Source organism: Aquarana catesbeiana, linkage group LG02, assembly GCF_042186555.1.
Source record: "Aquarana catesbeiana isolate 2022-GZ linkage group LG02, ASM4218655v1, whole genome shotgun sequence".
In the NCBI taxonomy this organism is placed as follows: Eukaryota; Metazoa; Chordata; class Amphibia; order Anura; family Ranidae; genus Aquarana; species Aquarana catesbeiana.
Window position 1 is genome coordinate 455,922,902 of NC_133325.1, and position 22,585 is coordinate 455,945,486.

Consider the following 22,585-nt stretch of genomic DNA (forward strand, 5'->3'; position numbering starts at 1 on the left):
CACCCGAGTTCTACTGCTATATTGGACGATGTATAAGCAGAGCATCAGTGCACTGGCTATAGTGTTCACTGCAGATCCATAGTAAACATGAGACGGCAACTTTTATTGTTGTACAACAGCAATGACAGACTCCAATAAGATGCTATCGCATTTCAGTCAAAGCCTTCCTCATAGTATGCTATGAGAAAGGCTTCGGCTGAAACGTGGTAACATCTTATTGAGGTCTGAGTTAAGGTGGGGATAAAACAACACCTTGTACAAAATATAAGCACATAAGAAAAGTCTGCTGCAGAAGCATACATCCAGCGATTTTCCACCACCTACTTCCTTGTAAATGAATGAGACAAAGCATAGTGCCTTGAAACATACATCATCAACTAAAAACCCATGTTCCCCTCCACTGTGCAGCAATAACAGGCTATGCCCAACAAATCAATATTATGGTGACCCTCCACTTGTAGTCCAAGCTATTGTACATCTACTGAAAGGACTAAGTAGTAGGGTGGTGGCTTAAATGTGAACATAATTTTAGTACTTCAGGAAATGTTTGGGGATACAAAAATTCCTCTCCAAATGCACCTTTTATCTGTGGGGGGTAGTATATTGGCAAAGATGCTCATAACGGCATCAGGATTACTGACAACCATTACAAACTCTCAATTAGACAAAAAAAACATGCAATAAAGTCTGTAATGCCTCAAAAACACTGAATGGCAGTACACCGTGACGTGCCATGACGTGGCTGCTGCAGCTTACGCATGTATTTGCAAATGTGTGCAAATGAAACCCCTTGGGGTTTCATTTGCACACAAGGGAGGGAAAGCAAGGGAGAAGGGAGGGAAAGCAAGGGAGAAGATGGAGCTAAAAGATGACTTAAGGTGGAAACAATTGATGGTATCATAGGAAAAGTTTAAAACTGACAGTTTCGTTTAAACCAGGATATACAGTAGCATTGAGATGATGAATTCAATGGGTTTCCAGTTGTAGCAGTATTCGATTAACATTGCCACCTCTGGTGTGTGTAGGTACATGTTCAAGGGCTGTGAATTTGATCATGTGTAAGTCGAAGTTATGGTAAAGACCAACATGTTGGCTTACAGCTGTTTCCATCAGATTTTTTTGAATGGGGGATACGTGCTCTTTGATTCGTTTGAAAAAAAGGATGTTTTGTTTTGCCTTTGTAGAAACATCCACATTGGCATTTCATGAGATACACCACTACTGTTTGGCAGGTAACCCTGTGTTTAATCTAGTATGTTTGGCCATTTGGAAGAATAATTTCATGGCTATTTAAGATCAAAGGACAGACATCACATACACCACAAGCAAAAGTGCCTGTTCTTAATGGATTCCTACTGGTTTCTGTATTGCTATAGTGGCTTTGTACCAGGTGATCTCTCAAAGAGGACGCTCTTTTATAGGTGATTTCAGGGTATTTTTTAATGTATTTATTAATTGTAGGGTCTGCCGATCATAGGGGCCAGAATTTAGTTAAATTCCCCTAACTAATTGCAGTACGGTGTAGTTATTCTTACAGATTGTAAGGTGTTTTTTTTTTGGACCTAGTTGGATAAATCAAAGAATTATTTCTTTTCTCTTGGTTTTAGCATATTCTTTTTTTAAGCAGGTATGGCTATACCCCCTATCACACAGCTTGGAGTACAGTTCCCAGACCGCCTTGGAGAAATCTTCCTCTTTACTGCAATTTCTTTGAATACGAATATGAAGATATTGACTGTATGGCATGCTTTTCAACAGGGGTGCTGGATTCGAGCTGGTGGCATTCAAGAGGGTATTAGCCACAGAGGGCTTTCTATATAGGAAGGAGCCTAGTGAACCATCTTTATTGATAAATATTTCCAAGTTCAGAAAGCTGATTCTGGAGATATCACAAGTCATAGTAAATTTCAAGTTGTATTCATTATTGTCAATGATGTTCATGAACAGTTCTAATTCTTCTCTTGTGCCTGAACAAAAAAAAAGAACATCATCGATATATTGATACCAAGAAATTATATGTTAAGTAAACTAGATATGTCATCATGAGCCAAAAGCTCCCTCTCCCACCCCCCAGGTACAGGTTGGCATGCGATGGGGCACACTTTGTCCCCATCGCAACACCCTGTATCTGGAGGAAGTGAAAGGATCCAAAAATGAACACATTGCGCATCAAAATCAATCTTAAAAGTATGAATTTTTTGTAGCTATGGGCTTGGTGCCCTCTTTCCTATAGAAGATTCTCTATCACTTTGATCCCTTTCTTATTGGGAATAGTATTATACAAACTTTCAATGTCTATGGCAACCCACCAAGCATTTTGGGGAAGAAAAAGTCCCTCATTAATTTTTAAAAGTTCTATCGTATCTTTTCTATAGGAGGGTAATGCTACTACATGTAGATTGAGGTAATCATAAACGAGACTACTTGCGTTTTCTGTCAAATAATCGCATCCCGATACTATGAGTCCACCGGATGGTCGAATCAAAGATTTGGGTATCTTAGGTAAGGCATAGAATGTGGAGATTTTGGGTTCCTTGGAGTAAAGAAGATTCCAAGTATTTTTGTCTATAGTACCTTGTTGGTAGGCTTTCAAAATAATATTATAGTACAATAATGGTCTATTACTGTTTTAGTGATGGGTCTACTATATACCAGTTCCTGTTTTTAAGAATTTGTAGACACATATGTTCATACTCTTTGGTTCCATAATAACCAAGTTGCCACCTTTGTCTGCAGATTTAATTACTATTTGAGAGTTAGTTTATAAAGAAGTCAAAGCCTTTCTTTGAGAGCTGGAGAGGTTGTTAGGTTTAGTTTTATACCAGGCAGTCTTTTCGATCTCTTTAGGGTTATTACTTAACAATGGAAAAGATTGAGATTCTAATTTAAAGGAAGATGGTGGTGGAAAGGCCAGACCGGAGGATGCCTCTGGTGATAGAAGGGAATGGACTGTTGTCCATCTTGATTTGGCCCTCCCTCCAAAGATCCATAAGATCTTCCATTGCTCAAAGCTCCTCCATTGTGTATTCTACATTGTCTACTGGTTTAGGCGTGTTTACTTTGGAAAGTTGGCTGGGTTTGTTGTATAGAACCTTGAACATAAGTTTTCGTGCAAACAGGTGTACACCTGTCTGCACAAGAATCTGGACAGAAAGTAAGGCCCAACTGGAGAACCTGAGTTTCCTCAGAGGACAAAACATATGAAGAGAGATTTATAAGTTCAAGTTTTGTTGTTCTATTGGTCCCGGTGGAAGCAAATTGTCCAGAGTTGGACTCTGATTCTGTACCAGGGTTTTGACTAAAAAAATAGGTGCCAGCTTAGTATCAGCTTGTTATGTCATACTTGTTGAAGTAATAATGGTGTTATAATCACTCACCTTAGGTGTTGTAGGGATTGATAGAGCAGGCAAGGAAAGAGACATAGATAAAGTAGTGCCTGTGGCAGTGTTCAAAACAAGTGCCCACGTGTCGGGTGTTAAGTTAGAAGGAGGGCGAGAAGGTGTGGGTGGACGTGAATGAGTATTTGTAGACTGACCCAATGTTGGTTAATGACTATGCGTTGATCCGAAGGTGTGCTTGAAAGATTCCAAAGACTGGGCATCTGAGTCTCCTTTCCTTTTCTTGGGGAATCTATCCCCAGACAAATCATGATAAATAGTGGATTGGCTGGAAGAAATAGAAGAGGCAGAAGACATGTTAGGAACATCCTCATCTCTATTTGGTGGTACAAAATTGGTTTCCTCAGTGAAGTGCCTAGGATGTGTATTTTGATTCCATTTGTAGGCATATACTCCCTTGTGTGCTAATTTGTTTCATGTAAATTTGGTCTCTTTACCTTTTATAACCTCAATAGTGTATTTTTCAATGTGTTCCTTAACCTCCTTTTTTTCTGAGCGAACACAGATGAGGCGGTGACCGAGGCATGCTCATGACACCACTTCTGAATCTGCTCATCAAGGGCCGAGATCTCATTTTCATATTGTAAGCAGAGAACAGAAATTATTTCTAAGGAACAAGCTTGTAAATTGAGTTCCAAAGTTTGTTTCAAACTGTTATCAATCTTTTTCAAGTTTGGGAAGAAGATCTGAATTTTTAACCCCCATGGTACAATTTTGCTATCTATACATTTTTCAAAGAACTTTTTATGCCAAAAAATCTGTACCTAAGGTGTTGAAGCCTAACAAAAGATTTCCTGAGATCTGCCTGAGCTTGTGGCTATAAGCCACAAGCACAGGAATATCGTGGTTATTTGTAAAAACATGGAAAACAAGCTACAATAAAAAAACACAGTATCAATACAGAAATACCAAAGATTGGTGTAATCAAACATTTATAGAAAACAATATAAAACAACAATATATAATACATCCAGAGTTGTTTACTGAGCTAAAACTATTTCAACAGAAAGATCCTTCATCTGTAAATTAGGTATATTTTAGCTAGTTTTTACTTATCAAAAAAATCTGGCACCCTTCGTTATTTCTACATTAGCAACTTGTGCTGTGAGTAAGCTTTATGTTTCCTTGGTGTGTCACTAATGTCTATTGGTGTCCAGCCTTTCTTTTGAACCTATTAAGTAACTCCTAACTAACTATATGTTATAGTTTGGTCTTTGTGTGCCCTCTGTGGCCGCACGGAGCCCTTTGTGTTTTCTGCATTGCCTCGCTGTCCCCTGTCCGGAAGCACCGGGAGACTGTTTTGGGTAAGCAATGAAATGGCTAAACATGGCAAACAATAACATTTATTGATTATTTGTTTTTGTTTCTGATTGTTTAATTTAGTATTACTTTATACTATTATGGCATATTTTGTCTTTTGAATAGGGACTAAAAAATCCCCGGAGGAAGCCCTTAGTGGCGAAACATGTCAGGATAGACACCCTATCGTCACCGTTTTTATGAAAAAAAAAGAAAATAACTTTCTGTGTGACACAACCAAAAAGATAAGTTGCTCCCTCTATTTTTTATACCAACATTATTTTATCTTTATATGAATAAAAATGTGTTTTTATGCATAGACTTCTGGCTCTATCGTGTTTATGGCACAATTAAAGTCCCATAAAAAACCTTCTTGTATATATCCTTGAAGACTATAGTTTTAAAACCATTTTTGAAAGTTAAATAAAAAAAAAGTAACAAAACTAAAATTTTCTTATTAGCAAATAATTCTTTGGTCAGACTTCAGAAAGGCAAAATACAATGTAAAGAGGACAATATTCCACAACATCTAATTATAAATTCATATTTTACTAATCCAAGATCAGTGCACTAAAATCCAACTGGTTGTTTTGGGTTACGTAACTTTGCACATTACTAAATACATTTCCATTCAAATGTCCAAAAGTATTTAATTTATCACCTCCTGCCCACGCTATAGCTGAAAGACAGCTACAGCATGGGCCTTAATTGCCGGGGAGTGTCCACGTTGAGAATGCGCCCCCCTGCATGCCCCCTGTTGGGAGTGGCGTGCTCTGTGATCAACGAGTCAATGAGACTCAGCTGATAACAGATCGGAGTAAAGGGCCGATCCCTACCCCTTACCACGTGATCAGCTAATGACAGCTGATCACGTGATGCTTCTGTCAGAGGGACATCAGTCATGATCATGGAGAGCCACTGCTGCTTTGTAGTGCCCACCATTGCCACCTACCAGTGCATATAAGTGCTGCCTATCAGTGCCTACCAGTGCCACCTACCAGTGGCCACCAGTGCCACTTATCAATGCCCACCAGTGGCACCTATCAGTGCCCATCAGTGCTGCCAATCAGTGCCCATCAGTGATTTATCATCTGTGCCACCTATCAGTGCTGCTTATCAGTGTCACCTACCAGTGCCACCTATCAGTGCCCATCAGTGCCACCTCTCAGTGCCACCTATCAGTGCCCATCAGTGCCACCTATCAGTACCACCTCATTGTTGCCCACCAGTGCCAGCTGTCAGTGCCCATCAGTGCAGCCTATCAATGCCCATCAGTGCCGTCTCATCAGAATACATCAGTGAAGGAGAAACATTACCTGTTTTTAAAATTTTATAACAAACTATGAAACTTTTTGTTTTGCTTTTTTGAAAATGTTCAGTCTTTTTGTTGTTTTTTTAGCAAAAAATAAAAAAAAACAGCAGTGATTAAATACTACCAAAAGAAAGCTCTATCTAGCTGTGTGAAAAAAAAATTATAAAAATTGAATTTGGGTACAGTGTTGCATGACCGTGCAATTGTCATTTAACCGCTTGGCATCCGCGCTATAGCCGAATGACGGCTACAGCGTGGACCTACATTCCCGGGAGGACGTCATATGACGTCCTCCCCTGTGCACGCTCCCTGCGCGCGCCCTGCAGGGCGCGCGCCGGGCGCGTTGTGATCACCGAGTCACTGAGACCATGATCACCGAGTCACTGAGACCCCTTACCATGTGATCAGCTGTCAGCCAATGACAGCTGATCACATGATGTAAACAAAAGATCGGTAATCGATTTTTTTTTTTTTACTCACGCTGACAGCGCGAGTAGAAAAAAAAGCCGATCACCGGATCGGATGTGAGGGACATCGGTCCCCAAGTGGAAGAGGCACATCTGCCTCATCAGTGCCCAATAAAAGTGCCACCTAATAGTGCCCACAGTGCCACCTAACAGTGCCCACAAGTATCACCTATCAGTGCCCACAAGTACCACCTATCAATGCCCACCTGTAGTGCCAATCAGTGCCACCTGCCAGTGCTGCCCATCACTGCCACCCATCAGTGCCCATCACTGCCACCCATCAGTGCCCATCACTGCCACCCATCAGTGCCCATCACTGCCGCCTCATCAGCGTACATCAATGAAGGAGAAAAATTACCCGTTTAAATTTTTTTAAAACAAAATATAAAAAATAAACTTCAGTTTTTTACATTTTTTTAATAAAAAGTAAAAACCGCAGAGGTGATCAAATACCACCAAAAGAAAGCTCTATTTGTGGTGAAAAAATGATAAAAATTTCATTTGGGTACAGTGTTGTATGACCACGCAATTGTCATTCAAAGTGCGTCAGCGCCGAAAGCTGAAAATTGGTCTGGATAGGAGGGGGGTTTAAGTGCCCAGTAAGCAAGTGGTTAAAGTGTGAGAGCCCTGAAAGCTGAAAATTGGCATGGGCAGGAAGGTGGTTTAAGTGCCCAGTAAACAAGTGGTTAATCTTCTAGCTGTGGTGAAAAGATTGCCTTTAAGAATGTTGCCTTTGTGCTAACATCTTTTTCAATCTCATTGTACCCTAAAAAGCGTCACATACCGATGGAATTTGGGCAGTTTAGCCACCCAAAAGGTGAAAAGTCTGCTTGATTGACTACACCCCCCCCCCCCTCCGCTACCACATTTGGCAACTTTTGGGGGGGGCAGGTACCTGGTTTTGCCAAAAGTTTGGTCCCCCTCTTCTTTCCCCCACAGCTGGCCCATCAACAGAGCGCAGCCGCAAGGCTTCACTGCCGGTTTCCCTTAGTCGAGATAGTGGTGCCAGTACACAATAGCCGACCGCAAAATCAGCTCGGGTGAGGACACCACTAGATTCCTGGACAGGTAAGTACCCTAATATTAAACGTCAGTAGCTACAAATACTTCTCCTCTAAAGAAACATTGAGAAAGCAAAGGATCATTCCTGTTGCTAATCTTGATGATAGACAACTGTCAGGAAAAAGGCTGGGGCAATTTCCATCTTCAGAGAACTGGACATAATGTAAAATCATGTAGGCAGAGGGAGGTGTTAGTAAGTATCAGAATAACGTAACAAAAATGTATAGGGCATTCCTTGACAAATCATAACTGCCAGGCAGATTGCCTAAAGTGCTCTCCTCCCCATCTTCTTCTCTAATGCAGTGTACATTTGAACTGGCAGGCTGGATGTTGCAGACTACAAGAGCATATTTGGGGGGCACACCATACAATGTATTTAAATTCAAGATGGTGCTGCTATAAGACCTACAAACAGTACAAAATATTTTACAGCGCACACATACAAGAATGACATTTCCTGCAGGGCTAGTTAAAAACACCTGAACACCTGAACATATTCAAAAAATACGGGGGTTTGGTCACACTATATGGTCATATAGTGCTAAGCCCACTTACTGCGACAAAGTACCCCGAATTAGTGGGTCCTACTCTAGTAATAGAATGGAAGATCCTTTGTCTCAACCATGGGAGCTGAACACCTCTATGTGGGAGAACTGAAGGGGATACATCCTATGCACTGGTGGCCACTAAATAAGAGGTAATGAGGAGGGGGAGGGGTGCTCCAGCCCAAAAACCTGGTCAGGGCCTTTTACAACATACAAGAACATATTTGGGGGGCACACCATACAATGTATTTAAATTCAAGATGGTGCTGCTATAAGACCTACAAACAGTACAAAATATTTTACAGCGCACACATACAAGAATGACATTTCCTGCAGGGCTAGTTAAAAACACCTGAACACCTGAACATATTCAAAAAATACGGGGGTTTGGTCACACTATATGGTCATATAGTGCTAAGCCCACTTACTGCGACAAAGTACCCCGAATTAGTGGGTCCTACACTAGTAATAGAATGGAAGATCCTTTGTCTCAACCATGGGAGCTGAACTCCTCTATGTGGGAGAACTGAAAGGGATACATCCTAAACACTGGTGGCCACTAAGAGCCCTTGCACACTGGGGCGGTTTGCAGGCGCTATTGCGCTAATAATAGCGCCTGCAAACCGCCCCGAAAGTGCCGCTGCTTTCATTGCAGTGTGAAAGCCCCGAGGGCTTGCACACTGGAGCGATGCGCTGGCAGGACGGTAAAAAAAGTCCTGCCAGCAGCATCTTCGGAGTGGTGAAGGAGCGGTGTGTATACCGCTCCTTTACCGCTCGTGCCCATTGAAATCAATGGGACGGCGCGGCTATACCGCCGGCAAAGCACCTCTGCAGAGGCGCTTTGCGGTGGTATTTAACCCTTTCTCGGCCGCTAGCGGGGGGTAAGACCGCCCCGCTAGCGGCCGCATACCGACGGTAAAACGCCGCTAATAATAGCGGCGTTTTACCGCCGACGCCGCCCCCCGCCCCAGTGTGCAAGGGCTCTAAATAGGAGGTAATGAGGAGGGGGAGGGGTGCTCCAGCCCAAAAACCTGGTCAGGGCCTTTTACAACATACAAGAACATATAGCTTAGCACTATATGACCATATAGTGTGACCAAACCCCCGTATTTTTTGAATATGTTCAGGTGTTCAGGTGTTTTTAACTAGCCCTGCAGGAAATGTCATTCTTGTATGTGTGCGCTGTAAAATATTTTGTACTGTTTGTAGGTCTTATAGCAGCACCATCTTGAATTTAAATACATTGTATGGTGTGCCCCCCAAATATGTTCTTGTATGTTGTAAAAGGCCCTGACCAGGTTTTTGGGCTGGAGCACCCCCCCCCCCCCTCCTCATTACCTCCTATTTAGTGGCCACCAGTGTTTAGGATGTATCCCTTTCAGTTCTCCCACATAGAGGAGTTTAGCTCCCATGGTTGAGACAAAGGATCTTCCATTCTATTACTAGTGTAGGACCCACTAATTCGGGGTACTTTGTCGCAGTAAGTGGGCTTAGCACTATATGACCATATAGTGTGACCAAACCCCCGTATTTTTTGAATATGTTCAGGTGTTCAGGTGTTTTTAACTAGCCCTGCAGGAAATGTCATTCTTGTATGTGTGCGCTGTAAAATATTTTGTACTGGATGTTGCAGACTACCTGCTCCTGGTCAGTAGGTGGAAACTCAAGTACTAAAACTTCATATAATCGTTAAACTCAAGTACTAAAACTTCATATAATCTTTAACATGATAATGTCATTTCTAAAGTCATTATGAATCTTTTTAAATTTGGAACTTTTATTCAGATAATATCTCATTGCTCTCATACATTCTGCTTTGACCAGTAGTATCTTGGAAGTCAGGAGACTGGTTGAACTGACAATAAATATAGAAAAAAGCTGGGCGCTTTGTAGGAATAGGACAGCTGCTGGCACCAAAAGGTGAAAATGCCCAAACCCTTGTAAAAAAAACTATATTAGAAAGCAGCATGTGAAAAAAAAAAGAAAGCAGCACCTGTAAAATAAATAAAATAAATAAACCTATGATAGGGTCATAATGTGCAATTTAAAGTGTTACTAAACCAAGGAATCTTTTTCATTTTGTCATTTCTATTGTGTTTTAGTATGAGTAAGTTCATTGTGCACACCTAGCACCTTAGCACACTCGTTTATATTTGGTAATCAATAGCTGTTAAGACTTGTCTTTAGGCACTTTGCACTTTATATAGTAGCTAGGATACCCACAGGGGATCACTATAGCACACAGCACTTATTTACATCAGTATCTTTTTATATTCAGAGTATTGTTATAATAGCGCGCCATTTTTTTTACCATTTTAAACCAAGGAACCTGCATTCACTATATCTGGTCTCCCACAGTACACAGAACATGGAAATGCAATTATTTTAGTAAATATAAACTGCTAAATACCTTTTCTCCTCAGCAGTGTATAGCAGTCTTGTGACTTCTATCAGTGTCCAGCCAATCACTGGTTAAAGTTTGTAGGAGGAGTTTTCATTCTCCTCTGACAGTTTGTAAGGCTGCACCTGACCCTCTGTCTGGACAGTGCTGATTGGCCCAGCTGGGAAAGATCTGGGTCATGTAACAGCTGTATATTGATTAGGAAAAAGGTACTTAGATGTTTTTTGTTTTTTTTCTATAATTACAATGCTAAATCTGGTATCTCCTTGACGTGGAGAGACCCACATCTATCCACACTATCACTATGGTTTTCCAAAGTTGAAAATGCTAATGAAATGGAAATCTTAGTCCTCTCCTCACACAACCTACATGAAAATTACAATAAAATATGGCTCTTATGGAAGCCAAATTCAGAAGAGGGAAAACATTACTGTAACTAGCAGTTGATTTATTACATTCTGGTTGCTCACTAATTTCTTGTTCCTTACCCCCTATTCCCTAACCCAGTGGATCTCAACCTTAGCCCTCAAGTACCCCCAACAGGCCATGTTTTCAGGTTTTCCTTTATCTTGCACAAAATGTAATGTAAATGGCTTGTTATTTTGGACAGCTATTTTATCTAAGAGAAAGTCCCAAAACATGGCCTGTTGGGGGTACTTGAGAACTGAGGTTGAGAACCACTGCTCTAACCTGCACCCCCCCCCCTCTCTTTTCCCTATTGTTTTCTTTATTTACACATTTTAGGAATAAATGCAAAGGAAGTTAATTTGTTTTTTCCTTTCTATTAATCAACTTATTACTCATTTTATACGTTATTTTTAATAGTTTATTTATGTATTATTTGTGACATTTGAACTATATTGTTCATTATTTAGATATGTATCCCATTTACTGATACTGTGTACGCTGCAGTCACATATGTATTTTATTGTCAAACCTACATTTTTTTTTTTAACAGAAAAGTTTATTTAACAAATCAGCATTACAACATATTCAGCATTCGACAGTCAAGTATTCCTTTGTTACATAGTCAGTTTGTATGTTCATATCAGATATTAGCATCTTATAGGTCCATTTTGCCAGTTTCCTAACAATCCCCTACAGATGAAATTGCGATGATGTTATCTCCCAATTCCAACCCACCGGTCTTTAGGGCAATCAAACGCTCTCCCCACGGGTGAAGGAGAACCTCCACGCACACAAGAAGTTTATTCCTCACTGGTAGTCTCCTTTGGTGGCATAATCAAATGTTGTCCGGTGCGGTGTGTGGGGGGGGGGGGGGGGGCGCAAAATACCCCCAACCAGACAGAGGGGGGAATCCTCCACTCGGTCCCCCTCCTCTCCGGCCCCCTCAGGCCCGCGCATCCACCCATGTCGACCATATCTTGTCAAATTACACATATTACACAAATTACACTGTCTGCTCTCGTATGTGAGTTTGTAGAGGGGGAGTACTGAGTCTATAGCCTTTTTCCAGGACGTGAGGGTGGGGGGTTCGACTGACTTCCAATGGAACATTATCTCCCCCCTGGCATAAAACAGGGAGAACGTTATGCAGAGCTTCATGTATCTCTCCCCCTCCACCTCATCCAGGTAACTTAATAAAAGTACCATGGGCTCCGGTGGTACCCTAGTTCCCCCCAAATCGCTGAGTTTCTCCGCCACTCCCTCCCAGTATGTTCAGAGCCTGGGGCAAGCCCACACCATATGCCAGAATGTCCCCTCCTCAGTCTTGTATCTAGGACAGTTTGGGTCTTAGTTGGGATATATTCTGCCAGTCTGTGTGGGGTAAAGTATGCCATATGTATACATTTAAGCTGAATGAATCTGTCTTTGGCAGCTATCATAGAGGGGATGAAGGTGGACAGACAGTCCTCCCACTTGTCCTCCCCTAGTGCTGGTATGTCCTCCTTCCATTTATCCATAGTGCTGGTAGGTATAACGTCACGGGCTACCGTAAGATATAGATATAGCATGGAAAGGGGTTTCCCCATCTCACTAGTTAGCAGTCACTCAACTGAGTCCGGCTCCAGAGTTAGTGTGTCTGGGAACTGAGCCCTCATTGCATGACTCAGTTGCCAGTACTGAAACTCAAAGGAGTTGGGTATGGAGTACTGTCTTTTCATTTCATTAAATGACATAATCGTCCCGTTTACCATGACATGTTTGAGGGCAGTGATTCCCCGTTTAGCCCACCATGCTGGATTTGGTATATCACAGAGGTGAGGTAGTGTTGGATTACCCCACAGTGTTGTGTGCGGGGAGATATAGTTGGGTTTAACATAAATAGCCCTAGCCTCCCTCCATGCTCTAATAGTTGTCTTCATGGAACCCGTCAAGAGATAGGGAGCTTTCAATCCCCGATATACTGAATTGCTCAGGGCCGCGTACGACCCCAGAATAGCAGCATCCAGTCTCACCGCTGGATTCTGCCTGGGCTGGGAGAACCACCAGCGTACCGTGACCAGGACGGCCGCCCAGTAGTAAATTAAGAAGTTGGGGAGAGCCAGGCCTCCACCTGATAGGGGAAGATATAGTATCCGTTTTGACACCCTAGGTGGCCTCCCAGCCCGGATGAATGAGGCATCACGCCCTCCAAGCGCCTAAAGAAAGATTTAGGTATGTGGGATGGGGTATTTAAAAAAAATAAAATAAAAACTTGGGGAGGAACACCATTTTTAGTAGGTTGACTCTGCCCACAGGGGTAAGCGGGAGGGTGCGCCAAGCTGTACATTTGACGGTAAGATGGGATAGAAGAGGCTCTACGTTCTTATCTATAAAGTCACGTGTAGTGTTGCTGATCTTAATTCCCAGATAGGTAAATTCCTCCACCCACTGAAGAGAGGTTCCGTTGTCCCCCTGTGAAAGCGATGGATGCAGCGGAAACAAAACTGACTTACCCCAATTTATACGAATGCCAGAGAAATGGCCGAATTCCTCAAATAGGTCCAGTGACCTCCGTAGCGACTGGGAAGCATCGGCAAGGTAAAGTAGGGTGTCGTCAGCGTATAATGACATCTTTTTCTCTATCGCACCTACCTCTATGCCCCTCACCCCTGGATCAGCCCTCAAAGCAATGGCCAGGGGTTCCACCACCAGAGCAAATAGTCCCAGCGATAGTGGGCAGCCCTGCCAAGTGCCTATACCCAGGGGAAAGCTTTCAGAGAGTGTACCATTTGTGTGGATCTTTGCTTTGGGGTTTGCATAAAGCATTTTTAACCATGTCATAAATTTTGGCCCAAACCCAAATTTCGAAAAGGACCCCCCACAGGTACCCCCACTCCACCGAGTCGAAGGCTTTTTCAGCATCGAGCGAAGTCACCACTCCCGCCGACCCTGGCCGAGCCCTGTCCATGTGTGTAAAAAGCCTTCTAATGTTGATGTCTGTTCCCCTCCCTGGCATGAACCTGGTTTGATCCGGATGGACTAGGGCAGTTATAACCATGTTGAGTCTGTTAGCCAGCACCTTGGCTAGGAGTTTCAACGTTGATCAAGGAGATGAGGCGGTATGAGGAGCATAGGGTTGGATCTTTACCTGGTTTGGGGATCACAACTATCACTGCCTCGCTCAGATAGTCTATGAGTTCTTTCAGCTTCTGAGCCTCCGAGAGCATTGCATGCAAGGCTCCCATCAGCTCCTCAGCGTACTGTTTGTAGAACTCGACCGGTATGCCGTCAGGTCCTGGGGACTTACCAAATTGAATAGTTTTTAGAGCGTTAACTATTTCATCAGTGGTTTTGGGGGCATCAAGCTTTTCACTGTATTTTGCTGTCAGGACCGGGGTGTCTATTGGGTCTGTTCCCGTGACAGCCAGGCCAATAACTTCCCGGATCTTTCCCCCTGTTGGAAAATGTGGTGTGATTGGGCAAGCAGTCGTTTCTGTGTGAGGGAGGTGTGAATACGAACAACCTCCCCAGTCAGGGACTGAAGTGTGTCATAGTCTCTAGGGTCCTTGGTTCTAATGAATTGTGCTTCCTGCAAGTCTTCCTTCTTTTCAGCACTGATCAAGTTGGCTCTCCTTTCCCTATGAACCCTAGCTATAATTGCCTGATACCTCCCCCTAGTGTATGCCTTGAAGGCATCCCACATTGTCAGTGCACCGGCCGAGCCCAGGTTAACTTCCCAGTACTCCTGTAATGCCCCTCTGAAGTGACCATCCAATGCCTCGTTCGACACCCAGAATCTAGACAGGCACCACAGAGTATTCTCTGGGGCCAACGTGAGGTTCATGGTCAGGAGAAGCGGCGCATGATCAGATATGCCCCTGGGAAGTATCTTAATGTCCTTCAGCCGTGACAGAGCCAGACCTCCTAGATATGCCAGATCAATCCTAGAGAAGGATCTGTGAGATGCGGAATGACAGGTGTATGCCCTGGAATGGGGATTCCTCCAGCGCCAGACATCCGTCAGGCCAGAGAGCTCTGCCCACTCCACCAGTCCTGAGTGGGAGTGCCCACCTGTCAACATCCTATCCATGTCCAGATCTGGAACCATGTTAAAGTTTCCCAGAAGTACCATGTTGTCATTAGCTAGCTCTGCAATTTTAGAGGTGATCTGGTTTAGAAGAGCCATTGAAGCTGGAGGGGGCAAATACAATCCTGCTATAACCCATTTCATAGGTTGGATCTGTGCGTGTATTAATACATATCTGCCCTCCGAGTCCAATACCAAGTCTAGCAGCCTGAAGGGGAGGGACTTGTGGACCAAGATGCTAACGCCCCTTGCAAAGTTTGAGTGTGTGGAGTGGTAGTGATATCCTATCCATGGCTTTTTAAGGGCCAATGTTTTACTTCCCACTAGATGTGTTTCCTGGAGGATACAGATATGAGGGCTATGGGCTTTAATGAACTGAAAGACCAGGGATCTCTTTATCTGGGGAATTTAAGCCCCTGGTGTTCCAGGATAGTATGTTAAGGGAAGTCATACTCGCATCTTGGTAAAGGAATTGCAGGATTGGAAGGATACCCTCCCCCCCCCCCGAGACTGCCAGGGGGACCTGAAGGAGGCAGTAAGAGCAAACATACATTGCTGACATTTGTAATGCAATTGCAGAATATACATGCAACAATATTTTCTTGACCCAGGGTTGAACCATAACCCATAATTTTAGGAAAACATTCTTCCAAAAAAAAAAAAAAAATTAAACCTAATCCCAGAAAGGGAAAAACTCGGTCTATTGGGGCAATATTCCTCACCCCCCCCCCACCCCACCCCCTTGAACTGAGGCAGGTATTCATCCCAAACAGTTCCAGCTAGCCGGCTGCAAGAGGGGGTCTGTGTAAGAGGCAAACTCAACCCCCCGGGCACTTCCTGGGGGTCAAGCTGTAGTCTGAGCAGCTCCTTAAGTGTGAGACATCCGCTTGCTCAATGTCCGGTCAGTTTTTTGTTTTTCTTTTCAGGGTTTTTTTGTTTTGTTATTTAGCAAAAAATAAAAAACCCAACAGTGATTAAATACCAGCAAAAGAAAGCTCTATTTGTGTGAAAAAATTATAAAATATTTCATTTGAGTACAGTGTTGCGTGACAGCGCTGAAAGCTGAAAATTGGTCTGGGCAGGAAGGGGGTTTAAGTGCCCAGTAAGCAAGTGGTTAAACCCACAAAGTGCTTTTTTTTTACCACTATTTCCTTTATTTTGGCTCTTGAAGTGTACAAACGCAGACATTGGATGAAAGGTTTAGCACTGGGAACCACTATTTGAAAGATAAAATGTGCATTTTATATACTATAAAACTATATGGATCAGACCAAAATGAGGGACAAATGAGGAGGAAAGAGGGACAGTTGGCAGCTACGGGCTCTATTATTACCAGGTAATCATTACAAGTCATGTGACACAGAGCGAGTACAGACGTGTCTCAATACTCCCCTCTAGTGGACAGTCCAGCGTGCAACGAGATCTGCGCTCGATTGGTGGAGCCTGGACAAGATGTCTGCGCCCTTGTGAGAGCTGTCAGTGAGCGGCGAGTTGGTGACAATGTTGGGGCTGAGGAGAGCGGTGTGTGAAGTCCTGGGTCGGGGAGTCAGCTCTGACTTGCTGTCTGCAGGAAGGCAGGTTATCAGATGTCAGCCATGGATCAGAGAGAGAGTGAGCCGGCCTGCAGCAGGTATGTATGTGTGAGGGGGCTCCTCGTGTCTGTTAGGGGCACCTTGACTTATTGGGCACATCGCTGATCGATCATTGGATGATCCCTACAGAGGACTCCACGCTGACACATGGGGGTGCACAATGTCAGGCCCATTGCTGACAGCTGCATTTGGAATTAGGAATGATTGGGGTTATAAAAGAATCCAGTCACATCTAATGTGCAGGCTTTACACAGTACACACTTTTCAAAAAAAGACTGATCTTCTGATAAATGTATATGGATTACTTTACTGCCTAAAAGCCTGCAGAGCATTGCACCATCAGTGTATTGTGGGTGGACTGCACAGGCTCCTGCAGTATTCACACACAGGGGGGAGATTTACTAACACTGGTGCAGCTCTGCATAGTAACCAATCAGCTTCCAGGTTTTATTGACAAAGCTTAATTGAACAAGCTGAAGTTAGAAGCTGATTGGCTACCATACACAGCTGCAACAGATTCTGAGGACACCAGTTTTAGTAAATCTCCCCCATAGTCTGTCAGAGAATGGGTAGCAACATAAACCCAGTTGGGATGGAATCCATTTCAAGTGTATGTCCAGCCAAAACCTTGTTTTTTTTTTTTTTTTTGTGTAGTGTGAAATAGAGCGGGTATGGATTACATCACCGCTCAGGTTTTCACTGCTCATGTTGAAGAGCCTCCCTGTCACTTCCTGTCCCGGTGACAACCGTTTCAGGGAAATGTTCGCTCACTTTTTATCTGGTAAGACCATTGTCACCAGGACAGTCAATGAAGAGTAAGCTTTTTAACACAGCTCCAGATAGCAGTACACATTTGACAGGGGTTCTAACCCTTTGCCACTCTATTCAGAGCTAAATCCAGAGGTTTTGGCTCGACATACACTTTAACCAGTTCAGCCCCAGAAGATTTAACACCCTTCATGACCAGGCCATTTTTTTTGCGATACGGCACTGTGTTACTTTAATGGGCGTGGGCGTGCAACGCTGTACCCAAATAAAATTCCTGTCCTGCCTCTGTGGGGAACAAGTGGCCGGCAGACATCGCATCCAGCGGACCCGCTGATTGGCTCCCCCTCTGGCCAATCGGTACGCGCGCCCACATGGGCTAGTGGAGGAAACGACATACAGGTACAATTCATGCAGCCATGCCATCTTGCCGCAGTAAATCTGCGGTGGGCAGTCAGCAAGTAGTTAAGAGCCTCCCTGTCCTGGTGAGAACAGTTTCAGGAAAACGTCCGCTCCTTTCCTCTGGTAAGACTTTTGTCACTGGGACAGTCAACAAAGAGAAAACTCTAAAACACAGCTCCAGATAGAAGTACAAATTTGACAGGGGTTCTAACCCATCACCACTCTATCGAGAGCTAAATCAAGAGGTTTTGGCTGGGCATACACTTTAAAGGATAAATTTGACAAAAAATTATAAATGCGCCTTTTTTTTGCAGGTGAAAAAAAAAAAAGTGCATTTATTATCTTTTGTTTCTGGAGCCTGTAAATCATTGCACCAGTGATCAACAGATCTGTCAGTGGACTGGTTTGGTCATACCTTGTACAAGGTAGCCAATACATTCTGACAGGAAGACGCAATGAACTACCACAGCGCCGTGGTAGTTCATTGAGAGCTACAAGCCGACAGCTTTTTTTATTCATGGAAAAGGGAAAAGTCCTGAAAGTTACACATCTCTGCAAAACCCTGTAAGAAGGTGTATGACAGCCTTAGCCCGGGCTCCCACCAGGCCATGACCCCAACTCGTTTCACTCCGCCCACGGAGCTTAGTCATGATCCATTAAATCACACACAGTTAAAATACCACTCACATGGGAGCTTGTACAAACGATTAGAGCCGAACCCGAAAATGCTGGTGTGGCATGAGTACCACGGGTCGGATGTGACGTCACCGGCTGACTCTGCCTAACATTTTTTGCGCCTCCTATGGGAGCTCCTAAGGATGCCCATAGGAGGCGTGAAACACGCTGAGCAAAGTCAGCCAATGTTGTTACATCCGGGCCTGTGGAACACCTGGCAGCATTTCCGGATTCAGGTGTAATCATTGCGCAGTTGTTGATTTTAAGAGTTACGGTTGTGCTCATAAGTTTACATACCCTGGCAGAATTTATGGCCATTTTTCAGAGAATATGAATGATAACACAAAAACATTTCTTTCGCTTATGGTTAGTGCTTGGCTGAAGCCATTTATTATCAATCAACTGTGTTTACTCTTTTTAACTCATAATGACAACAGAAACTACTCAAATGACCCTGATCAATAGTTTACATACCCTGGTGATTTTGGCCTGATAACATGTACACAAGTTGACACAACGGGGTTTGAATGGCTATTAAAGGTAACCATTCTCACCTGTGTTCTGTTTGCTTGTAATTAGTGTGTGTGTGTATAAAAGGTCAATGAATTTCTGGACTCCTGACATCTTTCATCCAGTGCTGCACTGACGTTTCTGGATTCTGAGTCATGGGGAAAGCAAAAGAATTGTCAAAGGATCTGCGGGAAAAGGTAGTTGAACTGTATAAAACAGGAAAGGGATATAAAAAGATATCCAAGGAATTGAGAATGCCAGTCAGCAGTGTTCAAACTCTAATCAAAAAGTGGAAAATGAGAGGTTCTGTTGAAACCAAACCACGGTCAGGTAGACCAACTAAAATTTCAACCACAACTGCCAGGGAAATTGTTCGGGATGCAAAGAAAAACCCACAAATAACTTCAGGTGAAATACAGGACTCTCTGAAAACATGTGGTGCGGCTGTTTCAAGATGCACAATAAGGAGGCACTTGAAGAAAGATGGGCTGCATGGTCGAGTCGCCAGAAGAAAGCCATTACTTGGCAAATGTCTCAAAGTATCCCGCTTGCAATACGCCAAACAGCACAGAGACAAGCCTCAAACCTTCTGGCACAAAGTCATTTGGAGTGATGAGACCAAAATTGAGCTTTTTGGCCACAACCATAAACGCTTCAATGAAGAGCAGTCAACAAGGCCTATGATGAAAGGTACACCTGTCGACCTGTCATTGGCTACAGCAGAATAAAGTGAAGGTTCTGGAGTGGGCATCTCAGTCTCCTGACCTCAATATCATTGAGCCACTCTGGGGAGATCTCAGATGTGCAGTTCATGCAAGACAGCCCAAGAATTTACAGGAACTGGAGGCTTTTTGCCCCAGAGGAATGGGCAGCTTTACCATCTGAGAATATAATCCACAAATACCACAAATCATCCACAAATACCACAAAAGCCTTCAAGTTGTCATTGATGTTAAAGGGGGCAATACACGGTATTAAGAACTGGGGTATGTAAACTTTTGATCAGGGTCATTTGGGTAGTTTCTGTTATTATGATTTAAAAAGAGTAAACACAGTTGATTGATAATAAATGGCTTCAGCCAAACATTAACGAGTGAAAGAGGTTTTGTGTTATCATCATTCATATTCTCTGAAAAATGGCCAAGAAATCATAAATTCTGCCAGGGTATGTAAACTTATGAGCACAACTGGGGCCCAGAGGTAGAGATAGTCAGTCAGCGCTGAACATATTCCAGAGAGTAGTATCGGGGGCATTAGTGGTAGGTTGACTAAAGCACATAAACCCAAGGTAAGTATAGTAACAAGTCCTAGTTGCAATCTCGGAACACCCAATAAGAGGTTAGTATGCGACCGGTCTAAACTACGTGGCATGTTCACCAATACCAACAAGATGGTTGAACTAGAGATACTGTTGTATGAGGAGGATTTCGATTTTGTGGGGATTTCAGAGACCTGGTTCAACAGCTGTCATGATTGCCTGGCAACCATTCAAGGGTATACAGTTTATCGCAGGGATAGAGAGGGTAAAAAAGGGGGAGTATATCAAGAATAATGTACAAGTGAATGTGAGAGATGACATCACTAAGGGAGCTAGGGAGGAGGTGGAATCCTTATGGGTAGAGCTCCAAAGGGATGAAGCTAAAGGGGAAAATAATACTGGAAGTAGGCTATAGGCCCCCTAACCTGAGGGAGGAGGGGGAGATAGATCTCCTATCACAATTTGGATTAGCAGCAAGGATGGGAAGTGTTGTCATAATGGGGGATTTTAATTATCCAGACATAGACTGGGCGAAGGGAACCATTGCAGGACAATTTCATGGTTCAAATGGTAGACGCACCAACTAGAAATAAGCGTTACTAGATCTACTGATTGCCAACAATACAGATCTGATCACGGATGTGGAAATATGGGGCAATTTAGGAAATGGCGATCACAAGTCAATTGGCTTCAGTATAAATTGCATAAGGGGAATACAAAGACACTGAATTTCAAAAGAGCCAACTTCCCTAAACTACGAACCTTGCTAGAAGGCATAAACTGGGATAAAATATTGGGGACAAAGAACACAGAGGAGAGATGGGTTTGGTTTAAGAGCATATTAAATAAGGGCATTGGCCAGTACATCCCATTGGGTAATAAATTTAAAAGAATGAAAAGTCCTGGATGGCTTAACTCCAATGTAAAAATGCATATAAAAGCAAAGGAGAAGGCCTTCAAAAAATACAAGGTTTAGGGATCATCATCAGCATTCAGACTTTATAGTGAATGCAACAAGAAATGTAAGGGTGCAGTTAGGGCGGCTAAGATAGAACATGAAAGACACCTGGCGGAGGAAAGCAAAAAAAATCCCAAGAAATGTTTTAAGTATGTAAGCAGTAAATAAGGGAGGACAGACCATATTGACTCCATAAAGAATGAGGAAGGATATCTGGTTACAAAGGATGGGGAGATGGCGAAGGTATTGAATTTTATTCTCCTCAGTCTTCACGAAGGTATCGGGGGGGCTTCTGTAACCAAAAGTGCATTGTTTATCCTCATGCCACATTACAGGAAGCACCTCCATGATTAACAGGGGGCAGAATTAAAATTAGACTTGGGAAACTTAACATTAATAAATCACCGGGACAAGGTGGCTTGCATCCGAGGGTACTTGGGGAACTCAGTCAAGTAATTGCCAGACCATTGTTCCTAAATTTTACTAACAGTCTACTGTCTACAGTCTACTGATTGGAGAAAAGCCAATGTAGCACCAATATTTAAAAAGGGCCCAAAATACATCCCTGGGAATTAGGGCTGGGAGATTTTCCCCCCCAAAAAAATCTGCGATTTTTTTATAAAAAACTCGATTCACGATTCGAATCCGATTTTTTTTTTTTTTTTTTATTTCTTTTTATTATCTTAAAGTGCATCAACAAACAAAATTAAAAAAAAAAATTAAGTGCATTTTAAACATTCTTTGCAAGGAAAATGTACCTATCAACAACAGCAGGTTGAGGCAAGCTCGGTGGTGACAGGTGACACCACATCACTGTAAACTGACATACTACATCACCGTATACTGACATACTACATCACCGTATACTGACACACTACATCACCGTATACTGACACACTACATCACCGTATACTGACACACTACATCACTGTATACTGACACACTACATCACTGTAAACTGACACACTACATCACTGTAAACTGACACACTACATCACTGTATACTGACACACTACATCACTGTATACTGACACACTACATCACTGTATACTGACACACTACATCACTGTATACTGACACACTACATCACCGTATACTGACACACTACATCACCGTATACTGACACGTCGCTACATCACCGTATACTGACACGTCGCTACATCACCGTATACTGACACGTCGCTACATCACCGTATACTGACACGTCGCTACATCACCGTATACTGACACGTCGCTACATCACCGTATACTGACACGTCGCTACATCACCGTATACTGACACACTACATCGCTCAGTGATGTAGTGTTTTAGTATTCAGTGATGTAGCATGTCAGTATACAGTGATGAGCACATTGCTGTGTGATGTCATATGGGGGTATTGTCATATATTGAGCACAGTGCTGTGTAATGAAATTTAAGAAGGGTGAATATATGGAATGGGATGTGATGTGACTTCTCTCCTCTGA

The 22,585-nt window shown here is 43.0% G+C and overlaps 1 protein-coding gene across 1 annotated transcript in view; it reads left to right on the forward strand.

Annotated features, from left to right (window-relative positions):
* Nucleotides 1-16,310: 16,310 nt before the first annotated feature.
* MRPS15 (mitochondrial ribosomal protein S15) overlaps nt 16,311-22,585 on the forward strand; it is a 38,389-nt gene continuing 32,114 nt past the window's right edge. Inside the window, exon 1 of the mRNA XM_073615624.1 lies at nt 16,311-16,588. Coding sequence (XP_073471725.1) covers nt 16,459-16,588 — 130 coding nt within the window. The 5' untranslated portion in view covers nt 16,311-16,458. The remainder of the gene's footprint in view (nt 16,589-22,585) is intronic.